At 34.7% G+C, this 24346-nt stretch overlaps 1 protein-coding gene across 2 annotated transcripts in view; it reads right to left on the minus strand.

Moving 5' to 3' along the window:
• MICAL-like (protein) overlaps positions 1-20447 on the minus strand; it is a 42120-nt gene extending 21673 nt beyond the window's left edge. Inside the window, exons 1-3 of one of the 2 annotated variants that reach the window (XM_069043135.1) lie at positions 20266-20447; positions 4230-4401; positions 1053-1240 (exon numbers count right to left, since the gene is read on the minus strand). In XM_069043135.1, coding sequence (XP_068899236.1) covers positions 1053-1240; positions 4230-4381 — 340 coding nt within the window. In that variant the 5' untranslated portion in view covers positions 4382-4401; positions 20266-20447. The remainder of the gene's footprint in view (positions 1-1052; positions 1241-4229; positions 4402-20265) is intronic. The other variant, XM_069043134.1, reaches the window with a different exon arrangement.
• Between the last annotated feature and the right edge of the window lie 3899 nt (positions 20448-24346).

Consider the following 24346-nt stretch of genomic DNA (forward strand, 5'->3'; position numbering starts at 1 on the left):
AAGGAAATTAATTTTTTTTGGTAATATGGAAAAGAACTTGAATAGATTGGATGCTAATAATGGCAAAGTTCAAAAGCAAAAAAGTCGGTACTTTTCCTTTGCACCATTTAAATTTAGATTTAGGAAGATAAAAGCACCAAAAAAAATTGCACCTTTCTCTCAAGTTCAATTTGTGCACCGTCCATCATTAAAAATTGCACGGACCGAGCTGTCGGCGTTAATTGCAGAACAATTTAGGACGCAGTGTGTGCGCGTCTAAATCGCACGAAAGTAAACATCACCGCCGAAGAAAAAACCCAATCCGCAAGCACAACTGTTATTAATTTTAGAAATTCGCAACCGGCAGAAGAAAAAAAACTATACCATTAATAAAACCTAGGAAGTTTTAAATCGAAAGTTGTCACAATCAGTCACCTTCTAATTACGCAGACATAAAATCGATCAGATACGCGTCGAGTGCGAGACATACAAAGTAATAGAACGTTGCAATTTCGATTACCCTTTGACCCCCCTGGCTCGTACGAATCGAATGTTTCGTAAGACGTTTTGTAATATGCATTGTTCTGCGACATATAAAAACGATTTATTGGCAGAAAACAAAGATTTATGTCGTGTCTATTGACACACTTTCGAAGATGGTCACGTAATGATGCGGTCGATTTGAAGAAGTGTGCTGTCTCCTACGGCGTGGAAATTGCAAAACGACCACATACGAACGACCTGGCTGCATGAAGCAGATCCTGCAGCATCTGGTTATCTTAGTCTCTTTATTGCAATATCGCCAATACAGAAAAAATAAACGACGAGAGTATGTGTCTGACGTTTTTTATTTCTGGCGGTGAATCACAAGGTTCCACTTTAGGACCAATCTTTTCTGTATTTTTTTTGAACCAAGTACATACTACAATCTTAATAATATTCTATTCTATTCTCTCTGCTACTTGGGAACGAATTGTATTGTATCTCGTTTGTTTTAGCCCTTTTCTCAAAATCTTTTTGTACTTTTGGTGAGTCTAAATTTCTTTGGGAACGACTTGTAAAGTTAAGCTTACCTTGAGCGACAACGAACGCTTGATAAAACTGTGACAGATATGTCAGAATGGACAGACGGTCAGGAACGGCAAACTCCACCATGTCCTCTGGTTCGAGAAGAGCGGGAATGCCAAGATGACGTTCGGCGACCCTGAAGGCGAGCTCGTTGTTGTGGTAGACGTCATCTTTGTTCAGTTTGGAAAATTCGCTGCGGGGAAGAACCAAACAAATTAGCTGGTTTATCGTACAAGATCTTCAAAGAAAGACATTAAAATGCACTTAAAGAATACGGAAAAATGCTCTACGTACGCTAAGTACTCCAGAAAACAGCTTGCATGTTTTACTTGATACATAAATGTATAAAAGTTTACAAACAATAATCTAGAACGGAAAGATATACATTTTCGTGAATAACAAAATCCGTCAGCTGAAATAGCGAGAATTCGTTACGAAGTTTGTTCGATAAATATTTACATAATTGACAAATTTGTAAAGCGTTCTTTCCAATTTCGGAAAAGATATCAATCAGGTCTCTGACGTGACACTGAACACTGTAAATTTGAAAAGTTAACTGTACAAATCAGATGGTTTTGATATTTTTTTCCTATTAAAAACATTTTGCCGGTTAAATACTCAAAGAGAAATGACCCGAACTGACATTTCGTTGCATAAAGTTGACATTTACTCCTGTTCTCCGGTTATTGCTTGTCAAATTATAATAAAATTAATGATTCTCGAAGTTAGGTTAAATTTCAAAAAATTCGACTGAGGCAAAAGGCAAAAAAAAAATACGTTACTTTGTGAGCGTTTTAAGCCATGGTCCACTAAAAAAATTAAATTGCTGCGATTTTAATTTCCCCAATTATTTGGGTTTAGATATGTAGATATTTATGGATTAAGGAAGATATGAACATGATTATCTCCCGTGGTGCATACAATATTTTATTTTTTAGTGTGTACTTAAAAGTTAAAACTTTCTTAAAAATATTTTGCAGGGAAGATTGCGTGAATATATGGTTGCTATAGTTTCGTTCTCATGATGTTTGTTGTAAAGAATGGGGAGGGCGAAAAAAATTTAAATATCCGAAGGGAGTTATGGGTTGTTTTTCATAATGTGTATCTATGACGAAAAGAAACAATATCGTGTTACTAAAAAATAAAAAAAAAACTACTTGAGCTTCCCTTAGGAAACACTAAAAATACAGAAAAAATTAAAAAAACACTAAACACCGTTCACGTTGTTTTGTCATAAGCGGAGGCCATGATTTATTTTTTCAAAGTTGGACACACTGTTGATTTTCGTCATTAAAGTGCCTGACATGTGGACCTATCAAAATGAATGCTGAATTTCCCGCGATGTCTGAGTATTCTTCTATTGCAAAGTAGTAAAACTGACAACAATGCACTAGACATTGACGCTATTTATAACCTCAAACTTAGAAAAACATAACCTAATTCAACAGACAACTCTACTAAACTACGTCCAGCGAGAGATTGGGAAATTTTAAATTGTGTTAAATTAACCCAACACTACAAAATGCACTAGAATACATTAATTAGAGCATAATTTCAGGGAAAAAATGTTACTGCTTGAAGAATATATTTCAAATTTTACGTGCGCTAGGTATTACTTTCTCTACGTAGAATTTAGTGATTTTTATGTCAACCAATCTCTCGCTGGACAAACTATACCAAATTAAATGCAAAATTTCCATGGCCTCCCATTATGTCAAAACAACGTGAATGCATTTTAGTTTATATTTCCGTAAAATCACAAAACGTAATTATAGCCTATAACTGATAAACCAAAAAAAGGATGAATATTTTGTACCGTTACTCTTTCTAAATTTTATCCATCCACGCTGATGTAATATTCGGTAAAACAAAACTCCTGGGGCAAAGCTTGTAAAATAATAAATGTAATCACGCCCTTTGCTTGTTTATTAAATTAAACCTGCCATCGCCTACACCCTAACGGACGGTTACAAAAATAGGAAGGGCCGTTTTATCTCCGCGTGCGTAACGAATGATTGATGACCTGACGAATGCAGATAATGCAATTCTATCATTCACTAATTCGCAAACAAATCGGTGCCAAAAATTCAACCGAGCGGAAAGTATTTCGTAAGTTGTGATGCCTTCTCAAAGCCAAGGAACTTCTTTGCATATTTCGTAGAGCGTTCGTGAGATAACTCACGACTTCTAAATGCACTTTATATGCAAATGAGCTAAATAAGTTGACCTGCACCTGAATGCGATTCGCCAGGAAAAATTTTCATGATGGGGTCGATAACAAAACAGTCTCGAAGCAATGGAGCAAAACAATCCCGCCGCTTTCGAAAAAAGACAATTGGAATGGGTTCGCTGAAATACTACCTTTGGCATTGGACCAAGTTCGCCCTGCAACGACCAACCTGGCCAGTAATTCCGATATTATTAATAGGAAAGAGTTTACAAGAAAGTTAAACGGTTGACCTTTTAACTATATTACGATTTCTCAAAAATCTTTCGTCGGGATTCGTCGAAAACGCTCACTTAAAATTTAACGACTCATCAAACTCAATCGTTAATTAATTTTAATTGCGACAACTTATTTATTAGTTTGTTGGAGGAATAATATATTCCACCTGCAGCATTGAAAGAAGCGTGTAAAACGGACTCAATAAAACGTGATCGCATATTAATTGTGCAGATTGAAAATTTCTCATGGGTGCACATGTCATGCGCTTTCTACCAGTTACTTCTAGACCGATTTCTGCTAGTTACGAACTGTGTCAAAGTGGCCGGCAAACCACTTAACTTCGATTAACTGTTCGCAAGGACGAAAAAATTAAGGTCACAAAAATTCGATATAAACGTGCGGAAATCAACCGAAATCTGCCCATTTATGGCGAGGACCTGCAGACTCCTCGCCTTGAGGTCAGTGCCTTGGAACTCTTCGTATATGGTTAATTAAATAATTTTGGTTCTGTTGTTGCACAAAACAACATCGCGTGAAATACCATCTACGGAATAAACCTTGACGGAAAATTGATTTTCACCTTGCCATCATCTCGCAATCGAAAAAAATCGAAATGAAAGCTGCAAATTAGAATAATCAGGTGAACGTCGCGTCGGTGCTTAATCGATTAGAGTAATTGCGAGTGTAATTTGGGTTTAGAAATCGCTAATTGTCACTGCTACGTCTACTTTCTTACATCAAATCCGGTCTGAAGTGGTGGATCATGGCACAAAAAGCGAGTCCGTCCCTCCACGAGGTGGTCATGTTGACCACGTTGACTCCTGGGTAGCCTTCGGTCATCCTGCGACACCACAGCTCCAGTCCCTTGGTCCCTTTTCTCTCGCCCATTTTCCTTGATGTCCTTCAGTCTGAAAAAAAACCACGAGTCAGTACATCACATCACGATTCTCTCCGTACGTGACGCACAGATGGGTTGGGGATCTTGTTCGACCTAGTGACATTTTAAGTAATTATTGTACAGATTTAAATAATAAGATAATGCGCATTAGAACGCGGCCTCGCAGATTCCCGTTCATTATGGCTTATTAGTTGCGAGTAAAAATGATATTTTTCTGATGAATGTGAGTAATATCGAACGAGATTGCCGTAATTTACGCCGACAACCTCGTGCGATCTCACCATGAGGTCAACTCAGTCATGTCGTCGAGATGACGTTAATTGTCAAAATTGAACGGTCCCCGATATGCCGTTAAAAATTAATTGACTTTCATCGCGACCTACAGTGTTTTCGGGATTATCGCTCGTAAATTTGGACACTTTGTGAACAGGACGATTCGAAAAGTGAACACAGAAACGTGAACATCAGGACTAATATGTAATGGGATACTGTTGAGCTTCGGCTGGTTTTCATGAAATATTCATAGTGAAAGACAACACGAACTTTGTCATCTGTTCGATGTGTTACATCAAAGTGGTAATAATTTGTAGACGGAGAAGAAGTCGATTCGATAGGAACAAAAAAACAATGTCAAATTTATATGGGAAAAAAATTTATTTCGTGAATAAAAACAGAAACTAAACAAACAGAACCGATAACAAAATTCAAATCAGTATGTTTGCGAAAAAAGAAAAATAATCTCAGGTAAGTTTACACATACTGATATAGAAAAAAAAAACAATAATAATAATAATCAGCAGAATAAATTAGGTATTTTGTGAAGATTTGTGTGAAGATTTCTCATACAAAAATGAATGAATTATTCTGAAGGTCCATATTGTTAATACAGGAAATTTCAACATTTTGGTTAACTTAAATCCTCAATTTCAATTTTTTGGGGGCAGAGTACCCTAATGCAAAACATTTTTTTTTAATAAGTTTATATTATTCGCCAAAAATTGCGTTAAATTTTATCAAATACAACGGGAGATTTTTATATTATCTACCTAGCTATGATGAAAACAAGTGACAATCGCAAATTTTTGCTGTCAAATTGCTGTGACATTTTGATGCTTACTGACCAAATTTGGTTCACATCCAAAGAGTTTTGTTGTTTCTGTGTACACTTAACTAACAAAAAATGAGTGAAATTCGGTTAGAACATAGAAGCGTAATCAAATTCTTGACCAGGGAAGGAAATGGACCCAAGACCCAGAGGATGATTAATGTGATGGGAAAGATGCGCCGTCATATTTTACGATAACATTTTGGTCCAAACAGTTTCGATGGGGTAAGGAATTAATTCAAGGCCTGTTGAAGCAAGAACGAACGAAAACATCAAGAAAGTTGAGGTGTTCGTCTTAGAAGATCGAAGAATAAGAGTTTCAATGATTGCCGATGAAAAAGGGATATAGGAAGCTACAGTATTAAAAATTTTGCAAGAAGATCAACACGTTGGATTCCCAAATTGCTTAATCTTGAAGAAAAAGTGTGTCGGCAAGGCATTTACGAAAAAAAACCTGGGGGCTTTGGCTGACGATGTAGAGCTTTTTTCGAAAATTGGAGCAGGTGATTAAACATGGGTGTATCACTGGGATCCATCTAGACAACAAGAATGCATGTATTGGGTCCACAAGGAATTTCCACCGTCAAAAAGGGCGAGAACGCAGAATTAATCAAGAAAGCTGATGGCGACGGTGTTCTGGGATATGGAAGGAATCTTACTGATTGAATACATGAAAAAAGGGTCTATAATAACAGGAGAAGTCTATAAAGAAACAATCAGAAAGTTGAAAACTGACATACAGTAAAAAAGGTCTTACAACTGTGATTTGCTTCACGACAATTGCAGAGTTCAAAAAGCTCGCCAAATTCGTGAAGTAATCGACGAGTGCGGCTTTGTAGAGATGGAACATCCACCCTACAGCCCAGATTTTGCACCAAGTGACTATTATCTCTTTCCAAAATTAAAAGGGCACTTGAGGGGACTCCGTTTTTCTTCGGATGAATACCTGAAAGAAGCGGTGGAAGAATTTTTTGAGGAGTTATCAAAAACATTTTTTTTTAAGTCGCAGCCTTATTGGAAAAACGTTGGAATAAATGTATAACCGTTAATGTTGAAAAATAAAATAATACTTTTCTCCAAATTCTTCTCCTTCATTGCTAGGTAGATAATATAAAAATCCTCCTCGTTCTATAAACCCTGAACACATATTAAAGATCCAGCATCTGTTGAGTTACGTTGGTTAAACAATAAATATCCCTGTAATCAAGCATAGTAAATGAAAACGATACAAATTGGTATAACTGTAACGACAGTTGTCAAATTGAAGTGTTTTAGAAAATTTGAAATTTAATAAAATGTCCTGAAAAGAAAGAAATCTGCTCAACAAGAAATCAAAAATTACCTTATTACGGTGTATGGAGTAACTAAAATTTAACAACACTTTTAATTTTCCCTTAGATGAAAATTCAAGAGGATGCCACGTGTATTTTCGATGTAAATTGTGGTGCTGGTAGTTCTTTGATGTATACGTCACAAATATGTATATTTTTTATATTTGTGTTGCCAATGTCAAAATTTGAATTTACCTAATTTTGAAAATTCTTCCAGAATAATTCTTTGCCATGTTCAATTTTTAAATGATAATGAAATTTTTCACATTCTCGTAATAACTTACAAATTGTGCAGCGAAAAACTGAACTCTGGAAGAAATTTCAATGAACGTTGGTTTCACAGAACGTGAAATTAAATTGTAAGTGAATCTAACCTCCGCACATCAAAAATTTTATTTATTGAGCTACTTGAAGGGCAGATATTTTTTCACTTTTTGCCCTTTTCGCCAATTTGGAGGCGACACCCCGCGCCAAATCATTTCGATGACGAATCTGTACTCATTACACACACGTAGTAATTTAAAATGATGTTAATAGAGTGACCTCCAATTAAATAATTTTAATTAACCAATTAATTAATCTTATCCTCTTTGCAGTAAGTAAATTTTGAGTTTTAGCAACCTGATTTCTTATCTAATTAAAGTGGCAAGAATCTAATCTAATCTGATCTGATGACAATTTATGTTCATGTTTCTGCCAAAATTTTCCAAGCACGAACCTACATTTCTTGTAAGATATTTAAAAACGATCTAAACAATGTGTTTTGTTGACTAATACAAAAGGAACGCTATGTACGCCGTCACTAAATACCTTCCTTTCTTGTTTACCTTACTTTACGTATGCTTTCATACAACAGGTGTTATACTAAAAAGTCCACTACCTCATTTTAACCGCAAGTTACTTCTGATTCTGATTCTGATTCTCTATCAATTTTCCCAAATTTGAAGTTTACACTTCCTTTCACTCTTCAAACAAAATTCTAAAATATTTAAAATTCTACAATTTGAAAAATACCTACACGTACGGACCTTCTAAAAATATGTTGATATAGAAAAATCTCATAATTTTTAAAACAGAGATGAGAACATCGCTCGGTATTAATATTTTTTTCTACGACCGTTAGTGTAAATAGCGAAAATCGCACCAACAACCCCTCCAGTAAACGCTTTCTTACCTACGTGTACAGTAAATTAACTCCGCCCACTACTTGTTAGGGAATTTTACGATTTGGCCGAATTATGATGGCAGCACCTATGACCGTTGCTAAGCAACAGCCGTTCAGTGACAGTTTAGACATTCAATTGACATTTTCATCTCGTAGCGTGATCGTTATACAGGGTGTTCTCGAAGTTGAGGCGTTCCTTGTAACAGGAGGTACAATACATTATTTTTAAGAATTTCAGCCTAAATCGTCTTATTAAAATGTTTGTATTAACGGAGATAATTAATATTTATTTCTTCGCTGTACTAGATTAATAAACTGACGTGGGCCAGGATGGAATCTTTCCGAAAATCGCTCTGCGTACTGTCTGGACGCCGCAGCTACATTTTGATAATATTGCCCATATATCTGTAAGCTCGTTATTTTCGTAATGATAAGCCATTCCGATTAATTCGATGACAACTCTAACAATATTTTTGATTAACGTCCATACTCATTTGATTTTTTTGTCAATTTTAATTTCTAACAAATCAGCGCAAAATTAACCAGGACCGGTTTCAAAAATTTCAAAAAAATTAACTTATTGTATCTTCATTGCTGTACACATTTTATTAAGGTAATTTTGGCTAAAACTCTTTAGAACAACACATATTATCACATGTTAAAAGAAACGCCTCAACTTAGAAAACACCCTGTATAATAAAAGGTAACACTTATAACAATATTATTTGCTTCTTAACTAAGTGAACTCGATTTTAGCTGTAAAATGTTCAGCGCAAGCGAGGATGAAATGCGTACACCGCCTGAAATATGAAATGCTCAAAATTCCTACCAACAATCTGCTGTCAAAGAAATTTCGCGACAGATACGTTTATCAAACATTTATGAATTGGAAAGAAAAGAATAACATTAAATCGTTTTCCGAGAATATAGTGTTGGCATATTTCGAAGACAATTCCAATACAATGAAACCATCTGCTAAAATAATGCATTACTGTTGTAAATAAGTAATGGTCGTAGAAAAATATTTTTTTAGAAATTTTGTGGAGATCATTCCTGTCGTAGAAAAAGTCTAGTACTGGTCGTAGAAAAAGTATAGTACATTACTCGAGTAGTAACGAGATTACGTACACGTGGATTTACATTACTCGCTCCTTCGTCGCTCGTGTGTAATTCATCCACTTATATGTAATATGCTCTTTACTACTCTCGCAATGTAATATACTTTTACAATTTCTCCAGTGCTAGAGAATTACAATAGTGTTTTTTTATGATGTGGTAATGAGGGAATCCCGTTGTATTTCTGCATCGTAATATTATATTAAAAACACGAATGAAACACTACTCTTGAGCAAAATTCTGCGAACAAAGAACAGCTTTTAAGTTAAGTCATTCATACACATTTTTAATATCCACTTACGCTCGGCTATAATTCACCAGATTATTATATTTGTTGAAATTAGTATGAAATATTAGACCAAACAGCGAGCCTAGCGTGAGATAAGTAGAAGGTGATTGTTTAGCTGGCAGGTAATATACACCTTGGCAGCGTACGATTTCGCAACAAAGAATAATTTTTTGAAGAACAAAAAAAAAACACCACACTATTATTTAACTTTAACTAGCTGAGAGCAAGAAAAGGCGAACAAAGAATCGGCCGTACCTGTTGCAAAGAAATTAAATCAATTTTTGTCAGAGCACACTTTCCGTGCAATATTATATAAGATATAATAACATAACGGTAGGAACAATCCGCGTTCCTGAGCAAAAGCATCTCCGAGATAACACTTCCAGACATTGTCCTGATGGTAACGTGAGACTAACAGTTTCAGCTACGGCATTGTGTAACGTTTACGTAACGTACGTAAGTATGCGAAACATGTTCCGTACGTTGCGTGCGGATAAGCTAATCGGATACGCACACACCGCACAAAAAGGAATGTCGCAACTGGCTGTTAATAACCAATAGAACACGTGGCTTACTAGAAAAACATGTAAACACAACAGAAAAAAGAGAAACAGGTGTGCCTCTGTCCGTATCCTGGCTTGCATCATCGACAATTGGAAGCTAAATGGTTCTATTTATATTAACGGAGACTACACAGCGTAATCCTCTCTACTGCAATTATCTCTCGAGGTCTGTTCGGATTTAATTGTGTCTGTAGGTAATGGTGCATGAGCTCGCTTCTTTGGTGGAAAAAAACTCGCTGGGATCCAATTTCGGCGTTGGATTGGTGGAGGATCACCGTTAGTGTGTTGTACACCGTGACCAGCTCACGCTCGATCTAGTAAGTCTAGCGCGAACAGCTGATGGGAGCTTTGGAGATGGTCCAAATCTGCATCTCGCACCTCCCATGACAAAATCGACCAATTTTGGACCAGATGGTATTCCATCCTAAATTACGTTGCCCTTGGCTTACTAGTCATGACACTAGAAGCAATTATCGCCCCATCAGCCTTGGGAAAAGTTTTGGGTCTGTGGTTTTTGATCAACTCTAGAACTCTTTGAGATTAACAACAAATCCCTCCGATCTTTCCACGTCTTCATGATTCACCGTCATGAATTATTTATCTAATTTATTGATGCACTGCTCCATGTGGCAGTCCCCAGGGGAGCCACTTAAATCCTTTGTTATGTTTGCTTCTCGTAAAAATGCATAAATCACTCAATAACAGTCGACAATCGACTGCTTTTCGTCCATCCACAAGACACTTTTGCAGTTTCACGGCGTTGTTTCTTTTTTGTAACTTGCGACACCGGCCGTGTTGATTTCCTTTTTCGGTAATAATGTTATTATCATTATTAAAAAACCCATTACTGTCTCCGGCAATAAATTATTAGAAACTGTCGACCGGTCGCGATTTAATGACCACATAGATGGCAGAAAAAAAATCGAAATGTCGCAAGAAAGCCGCCATTCACATGCGCTAAACTTTCATTGTAATTATGACTAAAAACGGTCGTTATTATTTTTATGCGATCCTGTCACATGTCATTTTTCCGTTTGCTTGGCGGCTTTCTCAGCAACGCCTCCCGTATCGGTTGAGCAAAATCGAATGGCAACTTGCGGTCAATTAAATTAACACCTTTTACAGAACACAAAAAAGAGATTTATTGAATGCTAATACGGGCATTCTCGTTGCAGGATAACAGTAATTTTTACACAAAACGATCGGCGGCGGGTTTTTTTCAGTACAAGAAATTTTACAGTTAACGAAATTAGATCCCGTTTCGGGTGTTTCGGTAACTGCGAGCAATTGGCGAAAATCACTCTCCAACACGTAATAAAGATACAAGAGCAATAAACAATCCGAATGAAGTTGTTTTTACAATTCATTAGCATACATTAAGAGGCTAATCCGACACACAACGGCAAGGTCTCAGAGAGGACTCGAGTTCCACGAAGGAAAAAAAAAACAATTAGAAGCTCCGTTATTTTTGTTTTACAATAACAATAAAATAGTTTTAATTAGCATCTGATAAACACAAGATCGAGGTAACTGTACTAGGGTTCGAATTCTTGCGGCGAATAAAGTAAATAATCAATAGAATATCATCGGTGCAAGCGAAAACAAAATAGTTTCATGGAAGAAACTTTTCTCAATAATTAAATCAAGAAATGAAATTAGTTTATCACTGGTGTTGTTTTAACTATTAAATGTACACTTTACGATTATTTCTTAATTCAAAGTTTTTCGTAGGTTCTTTGTCAACATAAAAGAAAAAAAATGGTGATCCTTGGCGTTGTGTTGCCCAACAAGGATAATAACCTGTTCTAGACAACTTTATATCCATTTTGTTTTCAAAATTTTCAACAACAAAACCTGGTAGTTTTGATGCAAAATGCCTCCAATGTATGCTCTACGGGATACAGATCTGGACATCTTGCCGGCTAGTTTATTTCATGAAGTGAAAATGTGTGTTCTGGAGGTTTTGTTAAAAAAAACCTTACAACTGCAACGTGGTTTATGGTCGAAAAATTATGATCAACATTTCTAATAAGAGATAAAAGTCAAAAAGCAGCCAAGAATTTATTTAAGAATTGTAACTTTCAAAAAAATAAATAAATATGTAAATAAAACAGAGCAAGACCACTAAGCCAAACATAATATCGAGTGTTCCATTGAAAAGTTCATCAAGTGTGGCATTTGAATTTTTCACGACATTGTGAAGTAGGTATGTCTTCGAAGATCAATGACAAAAGTTAGGTTAGGTTAGGACCACATCACAACTGACATCTGTCAGTCATCCCTTTTTCGCTTCTTTCATCAAAAAGTCATAGTCAACTTGATGAACTTTTCATTTGAACACCCGTTAGATCAATTATAAGAAGTAAAAATCTTTGTCTAAACGGAATAACAGTGAACTAACTATCGCATGATCATTGGAGTAGTTATTGGTTGTTGCAAAAAGTGTTCTAAGAATAAGAGAGCAGGAGGAGAAGGTAGCCCACCCAAAACTACACGATCATCGTTTTTAAACCATGTCAACTGGAAGAGATAATTAAAAAGTCTCAACAGTTTAAAACAATATAATAACAATATTGTTTTTATTGGAGATTTACAGTAAAGAAAAAAATTCTAACCAAATTCGGTGAGAGAAACCCAATGTAAAATAAGTTTCCATTCTACCAATTTAAGATAAAAGAAACGAAAAAAAGCCGAAACCAGTCTGTCGGAATAGACACAATAACAGCGATTATTTTACAGTAAAGTATGTCCATTAAAGTGAAAGAATTGTGCTAATATACCCGACAAATATTTCTTTCATTGTCGCTTTTATCCTTATCTAAGAAAGTACAATCAAGATCTGTATTTGGCTAATTATGTGTTAAACAAATGTCAATGATAACGGCACTTGGAGATACACAAGCAGAGAAACCCACAGTTCCAACTTTCACCTTTGTGCTCTAGTTGTGGTAAAAAAAATGTATAGTACAGATATAACAAAACTGGAGATTTTTTTCGGGCCAGATCTCTAATTTATGCCAACTGGACGTACCTATCGATCTAACACTGAAAGTTATTATTATTGTTGACGGGCCATCAACTTTCGACGGACTAAATTGAGCCGGGATAATTCGAGATGAACAGATGTAAATAAACACAACGCATCGTTGCAGAAACGACACCGTAAACACACCCGAATCAAAAGAGAAAATGCATCTCGAGATCGTGACTATCTCGGCCAACAATTATTATTAATAGTCGAAGGTGTGTCTAATGATTCGAAATACAGGCGAGCGGAGATAACAATTCATTCCGTATGCGATTAATCAGCCATGAACTGCATGAACCCAGGCGGGTACTTTTGAGACAATCAGGAACTGCACTTTCAGATTTTCCGCCAATTAGAGGCGAATAAACGGCCGGAAGACACAAGTTTCCATTTTTTTTTCTCAATTCGTAATCCACTCTAATGAGGTGATGTAATGAGGATAATATATGTACCGGCGCTGTATGCAATGGGTATCGTAAGAATAAAGTAGAAAAAATAAATTAATTTTCTTGTACGAGTAGAATTATGTTTAGCTATTTTTGTTTTTACATTTCTTCTGTCCGAGTCATTTCACTTTTTCAGGTGTTAATTAAAACTAAATGTATCAAATTTATCAGTTATCTCACAATAATTAAGGAGAAGAAAACGTATTCTACCCACTTCTTTTAACAGATGATAAGCCAAACGTAATTTTTATCGAAACAATTCAATGTATCGGGTGTTCATTTAAATTTACATACGTTTTACATGTGTATTTTAAATAATTTAATGTACATATTAAATTAATAGGTACTGTAGTAATATTGGTAGAAAAAATGTAAAAACAGAGAAACGCAAAAGTTGCTATGAGATACTCTGAAGTTTCGGAAGTTCAACGTTATTTTAAAGTAAATTAAAAATGTGACCTCAGGAAAAGGTTAAATTATAGAAGAAGTGAATGAATAAATTAAAAAACTGATAGTCACAATTGCTACTGCTATTGTTTAAGTAAAAAAATAAAACAAAAACAGTCACGGGTTCATCAAAACACTATCCTTGATTGATAAATGTTTGAAACATGAGGTGACAGTGACATTGATTTAGCATAAGCTAAGACAGTCGATAAATAAAAGGTTTTTTTTCTGGACTGGAATCTTTGGAAAATTAAAAAAATTGTTTCATTGATCGTCATTTTTGACACATTAGTACAAATCTATTTTTACGCTGATTTAAATTTACACAAAATATACAAAATGCAAAAAAAAACTTGTTTTATCTGCATACTAACCATATCTATTCTATTTTATTTGCGTACATATATTTTACAACACATAGGAAAGCGTGATCCAAAAACACGTCCTTGGGGTACACCTGATTTACCAATTTGTATGCTTGATAGCTACACTTTTTTAATCGCAACCTACTGTGCTCTACAAGTGAAACAAGACTATTCACTTCTTGGATTGCCTACATTTCTACATTAACAATATTAACGAAAGCCTCGGAATGATCGTGAAATGGTATTTGAACTCATTGAGTTGTCATCAAGTCATTGTTGTTGAAGCACAAGCAATAATTAGTTTCACAATGAAACTCTTTAGCCACTTTTTAAAAAATTGTAAAAACAATTGGCACATATCGGGTGTTTTTTTAATTTTCACCTCAAAGTTGGCGTTGAAGAGTCGATTGTGAACGCACTGCGGATTACGGATCAGCTGTTTAAATCTTACGTTTTTATACGAATGGTGCGTTCACAATCGACTCTTCAACACCAACTTTGAGGCGAAATTAAAAAAAAAAACACCCCATACATATTTTAACTGTTTTCAGTAGATATGTATTAATTTTAGAAAATTTACGTCTATAGAATGTGACACAAATATAAATTGTTTTCGCTTTATTCTCATTTAAAAAATGTGATATGTATTTTTTTAGTTACATTAAACGCTGTCATCAGTTAACTCTTCCATCATATGCAACTATGTATTTTTATTCTTAAAAGGATAAAAAGGAGAAAATTTAGTCAGCAAAACTTTATTCGGTATATTGTACTCGTTTATTTATTTAATTAGTGCGTTTTATAAGGTATCGGGTGTTCATTAAAATGTCTCTTCAAAGTTGGCGTTGAAGAATCAATTGTGAACGCACCAGCAGCTTTATCAGAGTTGTAATCCGTGGTACGTTCACAACCTTGACGTAAAATTTTAATGAACACCCGATACAACTGGAGTTACTCGTATTCTAAACAATTTGTGGATATATTTTTTCCAGTTATTCATCTACATAATTATTTTCTTTAATAATTGCTGCTTTCCTTTTGGCAGAATACTAAGTTAATTCTGAGTTTAACTTAAGATACTAACTTAATGGCACGTTCCTTTTACCATCTCAGTATCTTAGTATTGGTTAGTATCTTACTTCGTCCCTCACCCCTGCCAAGTAAGCTGTTCTGCTTGCTTGAATTAACTCAGCCGGCGGAGTTCGGAGGTGAGGTTATGTGTACCGCCGTACTCTGGCCGTACCGAGCGATATTTATGTCAGATTTTTTCCTTGAACAACTTAGGTTAGAAAACTTGGTTGCTTGTAAATGGAAAATGCTAAATATGTATATACAGGTGTCCCAAAAATGGCGTACTAACGGTGCACTACGGTGTAGAAGAGATTACCGTAAACGCCAGAAAAATGTTAAAAAAATTCTATTGAACTTATTTTCTGATTTGGCGGTCTTTGAATGTGGCACTTAACAGGTCAATTATTTTGAAATATATGTATGAAATTTTCATGACAGCTACGTCTAATCGTACATATTATCACAAAGTACAAGATCACTCACTATCAATATCTAATCCTGCATAATAGAGAATTTTGAAGTTTTGGAAATCGAAAAAATTATTTTAAATCCTCTACGGTAACATTGCAAGGTAATGATGTATGAATATATCATTGTTTATATTGTATTATCGTTAATAATAATAATAAAAATAATAGATTTTTTTGTCGGAAACATTTTTTTCATGTACATTTAAGCATCCTCGATAAGGTAGTAAGTAGTTTGTACGCCATTTTTGGGACACCCTGTATAATGACGATAATGATTTACACAGTAAAAGGTAATAATAACGAATACATTTTACGATAAAGGTTTTTATAGAATCTAAATATAACTTTAAATTGCGGTTGACGAAGCAAATCGGCGAAAAAAGTCATTGTTTGTTTGGTTTTTGTGAATTTATCATGTATACATTAATTTCGGTGCGAGTTTACAAGGTTTTAGCGTGAAACATAAAATGGCTTATTATGTCATTGAAAACGTCAATTAGTCATATAATATTTACAGTCCATATACCCAGATTTAATGAGTCTGTAATACAAAAATGCGTTTTCGAAACCATCGACTCGACAGTCGGTTGCACACAGTCGTATTTATAGAACAAGAGATAGCTTTACGCAAACAGGTATGGTTACGGTGATGGCAAACGTAAACGCTTGGGATATAATGTGTCATTCTGTCAAGGACGATTGTTCGTACCATAGATGGTAAACTGGGACCGGTTAACAACACATATTCCATCAATTATGGAGTCAATAAGAAAAGCAAACCGAACCGGAGACATAGAAATGTAAATTTTCCTCGTATAAAATGCAAATGTTGGGTTCTCGGGGCTTATTGTTCCGACGTCGTCCTCTACAAATCGCTTTCTTGTATTTGTTTCGTCCAATTACGACATTAGGAAAGTAACATTAAAAAAGTCGAGTGTGCAACTACAAAATAAACAAAATCTAGACCCAGATACATAAAAATCGGACGAAACGTTACGGTTACGTTTACGTAATAAGATGCCCGACTGTTTCTTTCCAGACGCGTGAGATACTGTCTTTTCCACATTTCTCAAAAACAACAAAAGAATTTTTGATTGCTTCATGAATTTTCTGTACGCATTTGAGCAATTTCCACCGGTTTGTGAATAATTCATGGCGAATTCAGGACTGGGTTTTACACGGTCAAGAGACCATCGGAGGTTGCGTACGCTGCAGTGGAAAGAACTAACTTATTCATATGCAGACCTTACACTTTTACCCATAAATTGCATTTAATTAATTGTCTGTTTATACAACCATTGTTAGAAATTTTTATTCCATACGCAGTAGAATGAAAATATGACATTCTTTAACGTCCACTGGAAATGACCACCGCAGTTTTTAAAAATTTTCGCAAAAATAATTGCGGCCCTGCAACAACCTAAAATATGAAAATAATAATGGGACAATAACTATGGTGACTTTAAACAAATAAAGTGGCATATAAGTCACTAGTGGTCTAAAAGCCATATAAGTCACTAGTGATCTAATAGTAATTTGTGTATCAAGGCCACTAGTACCATAAATAACTACATACATCCATATATAAAAGAGAACATAAAAATGAATTAAAGCACTAACTTTTTGAACAAAAAATTTCATGTTGGAATATCTCTTTATAAGCGGAAAACAATTGAAGATCGGTACGAATTACAAAATATTTGGACTGTAACCAACTGAGTTTGCGAGTGTGATTTACAAACTAGATAAAAGTTATCGGTTTACAAATATTTCACAAAATTTGGAAATGGCATTTTAGTTTGTTATCATACTAATCAAATACTGTCAACTTTTGGTATTTGGCACGGTAAAAAAAGTAACTAATAAAATGTATGCAGGACACTTCATATTTGATCAACGACACAAGTCAAACGTATAAACGTTTCGACATCAAGAACTGATACCATCATTATTTATCCACTCTTACATTTCTAATAGAAATGAGTATCGGGGGGCAAAATTCAACAAGTTCGCTCGTTAAATAATTTCCTCTTCATTTGCGTAAACAACACGTGAAAAATGCATTCACAAATGTGGCTCCATTAACAAAGACTCACTTTTGCTGTTCCTCCAGTTAACTTCACTTGTAAAGAAATCTACCGCAACAATGACATTCTTTGTTTGAGTCAAATACCTCCGAGTTCCGGTGTGCATTCGTTTGAGCAAAATTATGAGCGGGGCCCGAAATTTCAGTGAAAAAACAGGAAACGTTTCCTCTCGTTCCATTCTCCACGCTGGACGAATGCGTGCAATGATTCATCTCTTCGGGCAAATTATACGAAGATCAAGTTCAAAATGATGGTCGCCCATGTGAATCACTTGTAATAATAATTACAACGACAAAAACCCATTATCATTTTACATAATCGCTCAACTCATATCATTAACGTAATTACCAGCAGTGGTAATAATGCTCTGTGTGACAGTTCTTTTTCGACGACTGGTAAGTAGTAAATCTCTTGTAACTCGTGATGTCGCAGCTTTCCCTAACTGTTGCTAAATTAATTCATCATTTGAACGGCAACTGTCATTACGTCAAATAATCAAATCGATTATGATGCCGTAACCATTCGCCATGTCATTAAAACGACATTAGATTTCTTTGACTTTACTAATGAAAGGAGTATTAGAAAGGGTATTTCTTCACGTCGCAGTGTCAAAGGCAACGGAGTTCATCACATGTAGAGTCCTTCTGAAATTCTCAGAAATGTGACAAGTTTAATCAAGAAAGGGGCGGTACCTTCAGTATTCAAATTCCTGGGAAAAAGACCCAAAACTGTTGGAACTTCAAGGAATGTCCTTTTTAATTTGTAAGTTCAGTGCAGCGTTTCTTGGAATTTCAGAACCACTCCACTCCACTTTAACATGTAGTTGGAAATTTTTCTCTAAGCAGCTTTCCAGTAATTGTCACGTGATTAATAATCTGCTGTAATGTTCGTGTACATATTCAATTGTCTCCATTACGACGCAAATGTATGCACTTTTCGTTTGCAACAGCAAATATGCAAACAAACATGGAAATTGGGAGATGAATTAGCATTTGATGCTTCGACCAACAATTTGCGAAATTTTTTCCCCACTGATGACCACAAACACGTCCGTCCAATTTATTCATTTTTCATTAATTGTGGTCGACACCGTTTGACCCCCCTTAAACGCATACACTCGTATGAACTGGAGATAGTAACACCAATTAAAATAAAAAAGTGTACAGTTCCAACAGAATGCTGATGCGGACATGTTCGATAACAAAAACTGAACATTTTCACGTTGTGCGGTCGACGATTTAATTTTGAACTGTCCGCAACGTGTGCCGGTTTGCACGTTATGACACCAAACCGGAGCAAAATAAACAAATAGCCTTAAAAACGTAAGACCGAGTGGTCATAAAATTTCTACTGATTATAATTTCTACCGGTTCATGTTTCAAAAAACAAGAAAGACCGCATCCTAACAAATTGCATGTTTTATAACGCCGATATCAGTTCACGTAACATGATTATCGTCCAGATTGGTATCCGCTTTCGTCGATTAATTATTTTCACTTATTGTTTTGAAAATAAAACTCGTCGGCGACCCTGATTCATGACACAAATACATAACAATTTTGTAGGTAGTCTGTTTTGTTTTCACAAATTTGCATTTTACAAACAAACTACCGACACACGATACTAATGCCAAGTATCAAGTGACAACACAAGTTTTCAAATTAAACGATTATCTCCGCTAAAATTATTATCATCATCGGTATTACTAGAAATATTATGATCACGATTGTATTGTTAATTGTCGTGCACGCAAACCTACGCGAAGGGGGAAGGAAACACTTGAAAAGTTCTTACTGGAATCAATGTAGGTCCCAAAGCAGCGCTCTGGGGGACTTTTTTTACAAACGACTTGGAAACAAAATAATACTACATAAATCTTATAGAAGAGGTTCTAGGACACAGAAATAATCCAACTAATTAATTCTGGATAGTCACGATTATTATTATTGTTTTTATTTTTATTTTTATATGAACGCCAAAAAAAGATTTTTTTAAATATTTGGAGGTGGCCAAACAAGATTACACCGGAGGCAAAAATCATATAAAAATTAACATACATAAATAGATAAAAGTCAATCGATTAATTTTTAACAATGTATTGGTGTCATTGTAATTATCACGCACGTCTAACACTCGGAAGAACATTAAGATGTAATTTTGTATGAAACCACCAATTAAACAAAATGAATTCAGTCAAGAATCAAACAAAAATGACATCGTTTTGTTGACATTAATTATTTGTAATTTTCGTGTGTGAAAATGACGCAATAATCTTCAAATACAGAGCACAAATAATAAATCAAAGAAGCATTTTGTAGAGCACGAAAGAAAAAAATAGGTACCGGAGGAGCACCCTGAGGGCCGCCAAAATTTTTTTATCGGTCGACTTACCAACAAAACAAAATTAATCCAAGTGAATCGATCAATTTTCGCCAACGATTTGTAGACCACGTGTTGTTTTATCGGACGACTGACACGATCCGCACTCCACTGCTGTGAACGTAAAACTGACTGACTTGAGTCATAAACTGGCACATATAGTGGCTATGAGCAGGCAGGTAGTTGGTATAAAAGCGATCCGACAAACAGGACTGAAACTTGTATTTGATGCAGGCGAGCTAAACAGCTGCATTCATAGCTGGAACAACAACAACAAAGAAGAAGAAAAAAGCTTCCACTCTCGTCGTATTTGTCATGTGGGACGCGTTCAGACCTGTCCGGAGGACGACGCTTTGAAAAGGGGCAGCAGCAGTCCTGTTCGCGTGCGAATTTTACAAGAGGGGTCGTTGCTCGGCGGAAAGTAACGAAAATGTTTCTGTTGTCGTTTGAGTCATAAAGCTGGGTTGAGTTGAGATGGATAAAAACTATTAAAAATAACCGCGACTGTACGACTTAATGGTTCCTCTTCGTAGTGTGGTAATAACTTACAATAATTGTTATTACATACTAGTTTCTTGTTTTTGTAATGTAGCTGTTTGGGATTAACATGTCTTGTGTGTAACGCCATTAAGAATTAAAAAAAGTTGAGGCAATGAAGCAATTTAATAAATTTGTCGGTGCCAGGGCCGGCCCTCCGACCAGCTCTACCTACCGCGTTGTTTTTTAATTATTTGGACTCGAAGCTCGTTTTGTAATTTTTAAATTTCCAACCGTTGAAAAATATTTCGTAAAACTTTACTCGTGAATAATTTACCAATGGTCCTTTCATTGTTTACTGCTTATATAAACTGAAATTTAAAAAATTTAGAAAGTATTTATACATGGACTAATGAATATTCGTTCCGTAAACATGGAACAATGTTCAAAATTGTTATTAGTTTGTACCGCAAAATTGTTGCAAGTTAAAAAATGAATTTAAACGACAATTTTACGGACACGTCGAATTCGTTGCTAAATTGTGACCACCAACGTAATATTGCCCAATATTGGAAATAAATACGTTCCGGTGAATCAAAACAAAAACTTTTTCGTTGATTAGTATAAAAATTGCAATGAAAGTATTTTATAGTAAACCATGCTAAAACAGATTTCGGAATATGTTTCAGATTATAATGATGCTGAAACTTTTATTATAAAGAATAGATAAAAGCTGGTAAAAAAACAGTAATAACATAATGTCCTTCAACACAGATTTGTAGTTGATTTGATCTATTATTGTGTCAATTTTATTAACTGACATAACCCAGTGGCATGACATGCAGTCCACACCACCATGCGACAAGTCTGTTCCTGTTTGAAATGAAAAGTTATTCACGAAGAGAACGCATTCCTGAAAAGGAAAACATTGCAGTCGTTGACAAAAGACTTGGACCCTTGAAGGCCACATTTACAAGGCTTGACTAGTGTAAGATAGAAAACAGATCTTCAGATATCGAAAACTAATTAAATCCCTTGCTGAAAACGTTACCATGGTGAAACTGCGACAGAGGCCGAATTGATAAACCAGTTAAGTTGGTTTATTAACTGAAGATTAAACCAACTAGTCAAACCGGCCAAAAACATTAACTGGCTAATCTGGTTGGCCGGTTAACTGATTTAACTGGTTAAACGGTTTAACCTGGTTATTAATTATGAAACCTGTTATGTTTATAATACATACTTAACTTGAGTTAATTAGTCGTTGATCTATGGAATTAAAAAAATCTATTCTGATATTCTGTTGATGAACCTATTAATTTAACCAGATAAATAGTTAACTAATTATGTAATTTCCTGCTTTCTTAACCGGTAACCAACAGCTAATTAACCAAGTTAACTGTTTTAACTGGTTAAACCAGTTAAACAGTACAGCCCTAGTAATTAGGTTGTGAAATGAATTGAGAAGGCTCTCGATTTTATTACGTCAAGACAAGATAAAGATTTATTTTAAAAAACACTCAATTGTGATTCACGTGATTTTCGCTAGTCCAACTTACGTTTAATATACTTTAAACATTAAACATCATGTTTTTCGTATGAAATTAATATACCTGGTGGGGAATGGGTTTTGGTACATAGGCACCTTATGTGTAAAAGTAAAAATCCTCCGATATTGGCTCCCCTAATTATTTTAGAACAAAGCCTTAAATACAAAAGTTGTAGAGTTTTAAAAATGGTTCCCAATTTGTTTTTCCGGAAGTACACAATAATGGAAAAAAGAATTAAAGAATTTGTCAAAATAGCAATTGCTGTGAAGTGTAACCGAGGTGACAACACTGACAACCAACAATGATATTTGACATGTCAAACTTGGAATTGGTCGCTCAGGATAGAATGCAGGAATGCATGTCTCTAAAAGACAATCCGAAGTTAACTTTTTCTTCTTTGTTAAAAAAGTTCATTCTTTGAGGAATCAGCAAACTCGTTACATTTGTCAAAAAATGAACTTTATTTATCGATAGATTTTTAATATTTAATATTTCTTCTCTAATAGAACCAGAAGGTGTTAGAAAATAATTAGAAAAGAATTTACGTACAATTTTTTTACTCTACAACTTTTGTATTTAATGTTTTGTTGAAAAACAATTAGGGGAGCCAATATCCGAGGATTTTTACTATTACACGTAAAATGCCAAAGTACCAAAATCCATTCTACACCCGGTATAATAACCGACGTTTGTGAAAAGATGTATTTTCTAATGAGTGATGTATGTATAAGAAATGGAAATGCAAATAACATACATGAATAAGTTTAACTCTAATTATAATTATCGTCCATATATCATTTAAATTTGCTTATTTGAGTTAAATTTGCTTATTTGAATTAAATTATTACTGATTTCTAAGATTTCACTTTTCGTATGTTTTCGAAGTTCAAAATCCGAGGCGATCCAGAAATTCAGCGAAGTTCAACGAAAGCTTCGCGAGGCAAAGCAGAGCTTCCGAAGTCAAAGATGAATGTCATTTTTAGAGACTCATTCTTCACCAACACAATTACTCTAAGTGTCATAATAAATACATATTAATTTATCATTGTTGGACAGAGCTAGATTTATTGTCACTCTTTGGGTCCCTAAATTTTACAATGGACTACCATCATTTGCAAAATCTCTTTAACGTCAATTAAGCAAAATCTTAAATAATTTCTATAAAAAAATGTTACCATTCTTTTCATGATATATGTATGTACATAAGTGATATCGAATAAAACGCAGAAAAGGCGATATGTATTATCAGTAATTCGGGAAAAATTTTAAGTAAGATATGATTTTTTCCTTAACCAATTGGAAAGAGTGACATTTCGAAACGTTTCAATTTTGAAAAGTAACATATCAAAATTAGGAAAATAGTGAGCATTTTTAAGCGATTTGAAATGGTTTTTGAAGTTCTGAATTTTGTCTGTAATTCTTTTAATCGGAGAATAGCGTACCTGCTATGAGGAATTTAGATACAATTTGGCGCCTTTTTGTGAAATTTTTATAGTGCCCAATTTCCCCTGGCCAGAAATGAAAAACCATTTTGGGCTACTTTTTATTTAGTAATACATAGTAAGCAATTTTTCAATAGTTATTTGTACAGTTATGAAAGTCATACTTTTTTTTCATGAATTTGCAGTTTGATCAAGCAAATGAGTGAAAAAACAGACTTTCATAACGTGTTGTAGGTACACGCTATTTTTTCCATATCGTTGTAAGTTGAGAAATTTGGCCTAAAAGGATTTATGAAAAATTAAAAAAAAAAGTAGGTATACTTTGACAATCATCTCCAAGGAGATATAATAAAATGATGCAAAAAAATACTACATACTTTCACTACGATTTTTCGTTTAAAAAAATGCTACATACTTTCATTATGATATGCAAAAAATAAATTGTCAATATTTCTCACTCATATTTTGTTTTGTCAGTCAATTACATATTAGAAAAAAAGGTGTATTGTTTCATATGCCGTTCTGACATTATACATTTTTAATAAATGGACCTTCAATTATTGTGTCCGGGTCCGCATTCTTTTCTGTTGGCTAACTGGGAGAACCATACAAGTTAAAAAACAA

This window comes from Tenebrio molitor, chromosome 3 (genome assembly GCF_963966145.1).
Source record: "Tenebrio molitor chromosome 3, icTenMoli1.1, whole genome shotgun sequence".
NCBI classification, from domain to species: Eukaryota; Metazoa; Arthropoda; class Insecta; order Coleoptera; family Tenebrionidae; genus Tenebrio; species Tenebrio molitor.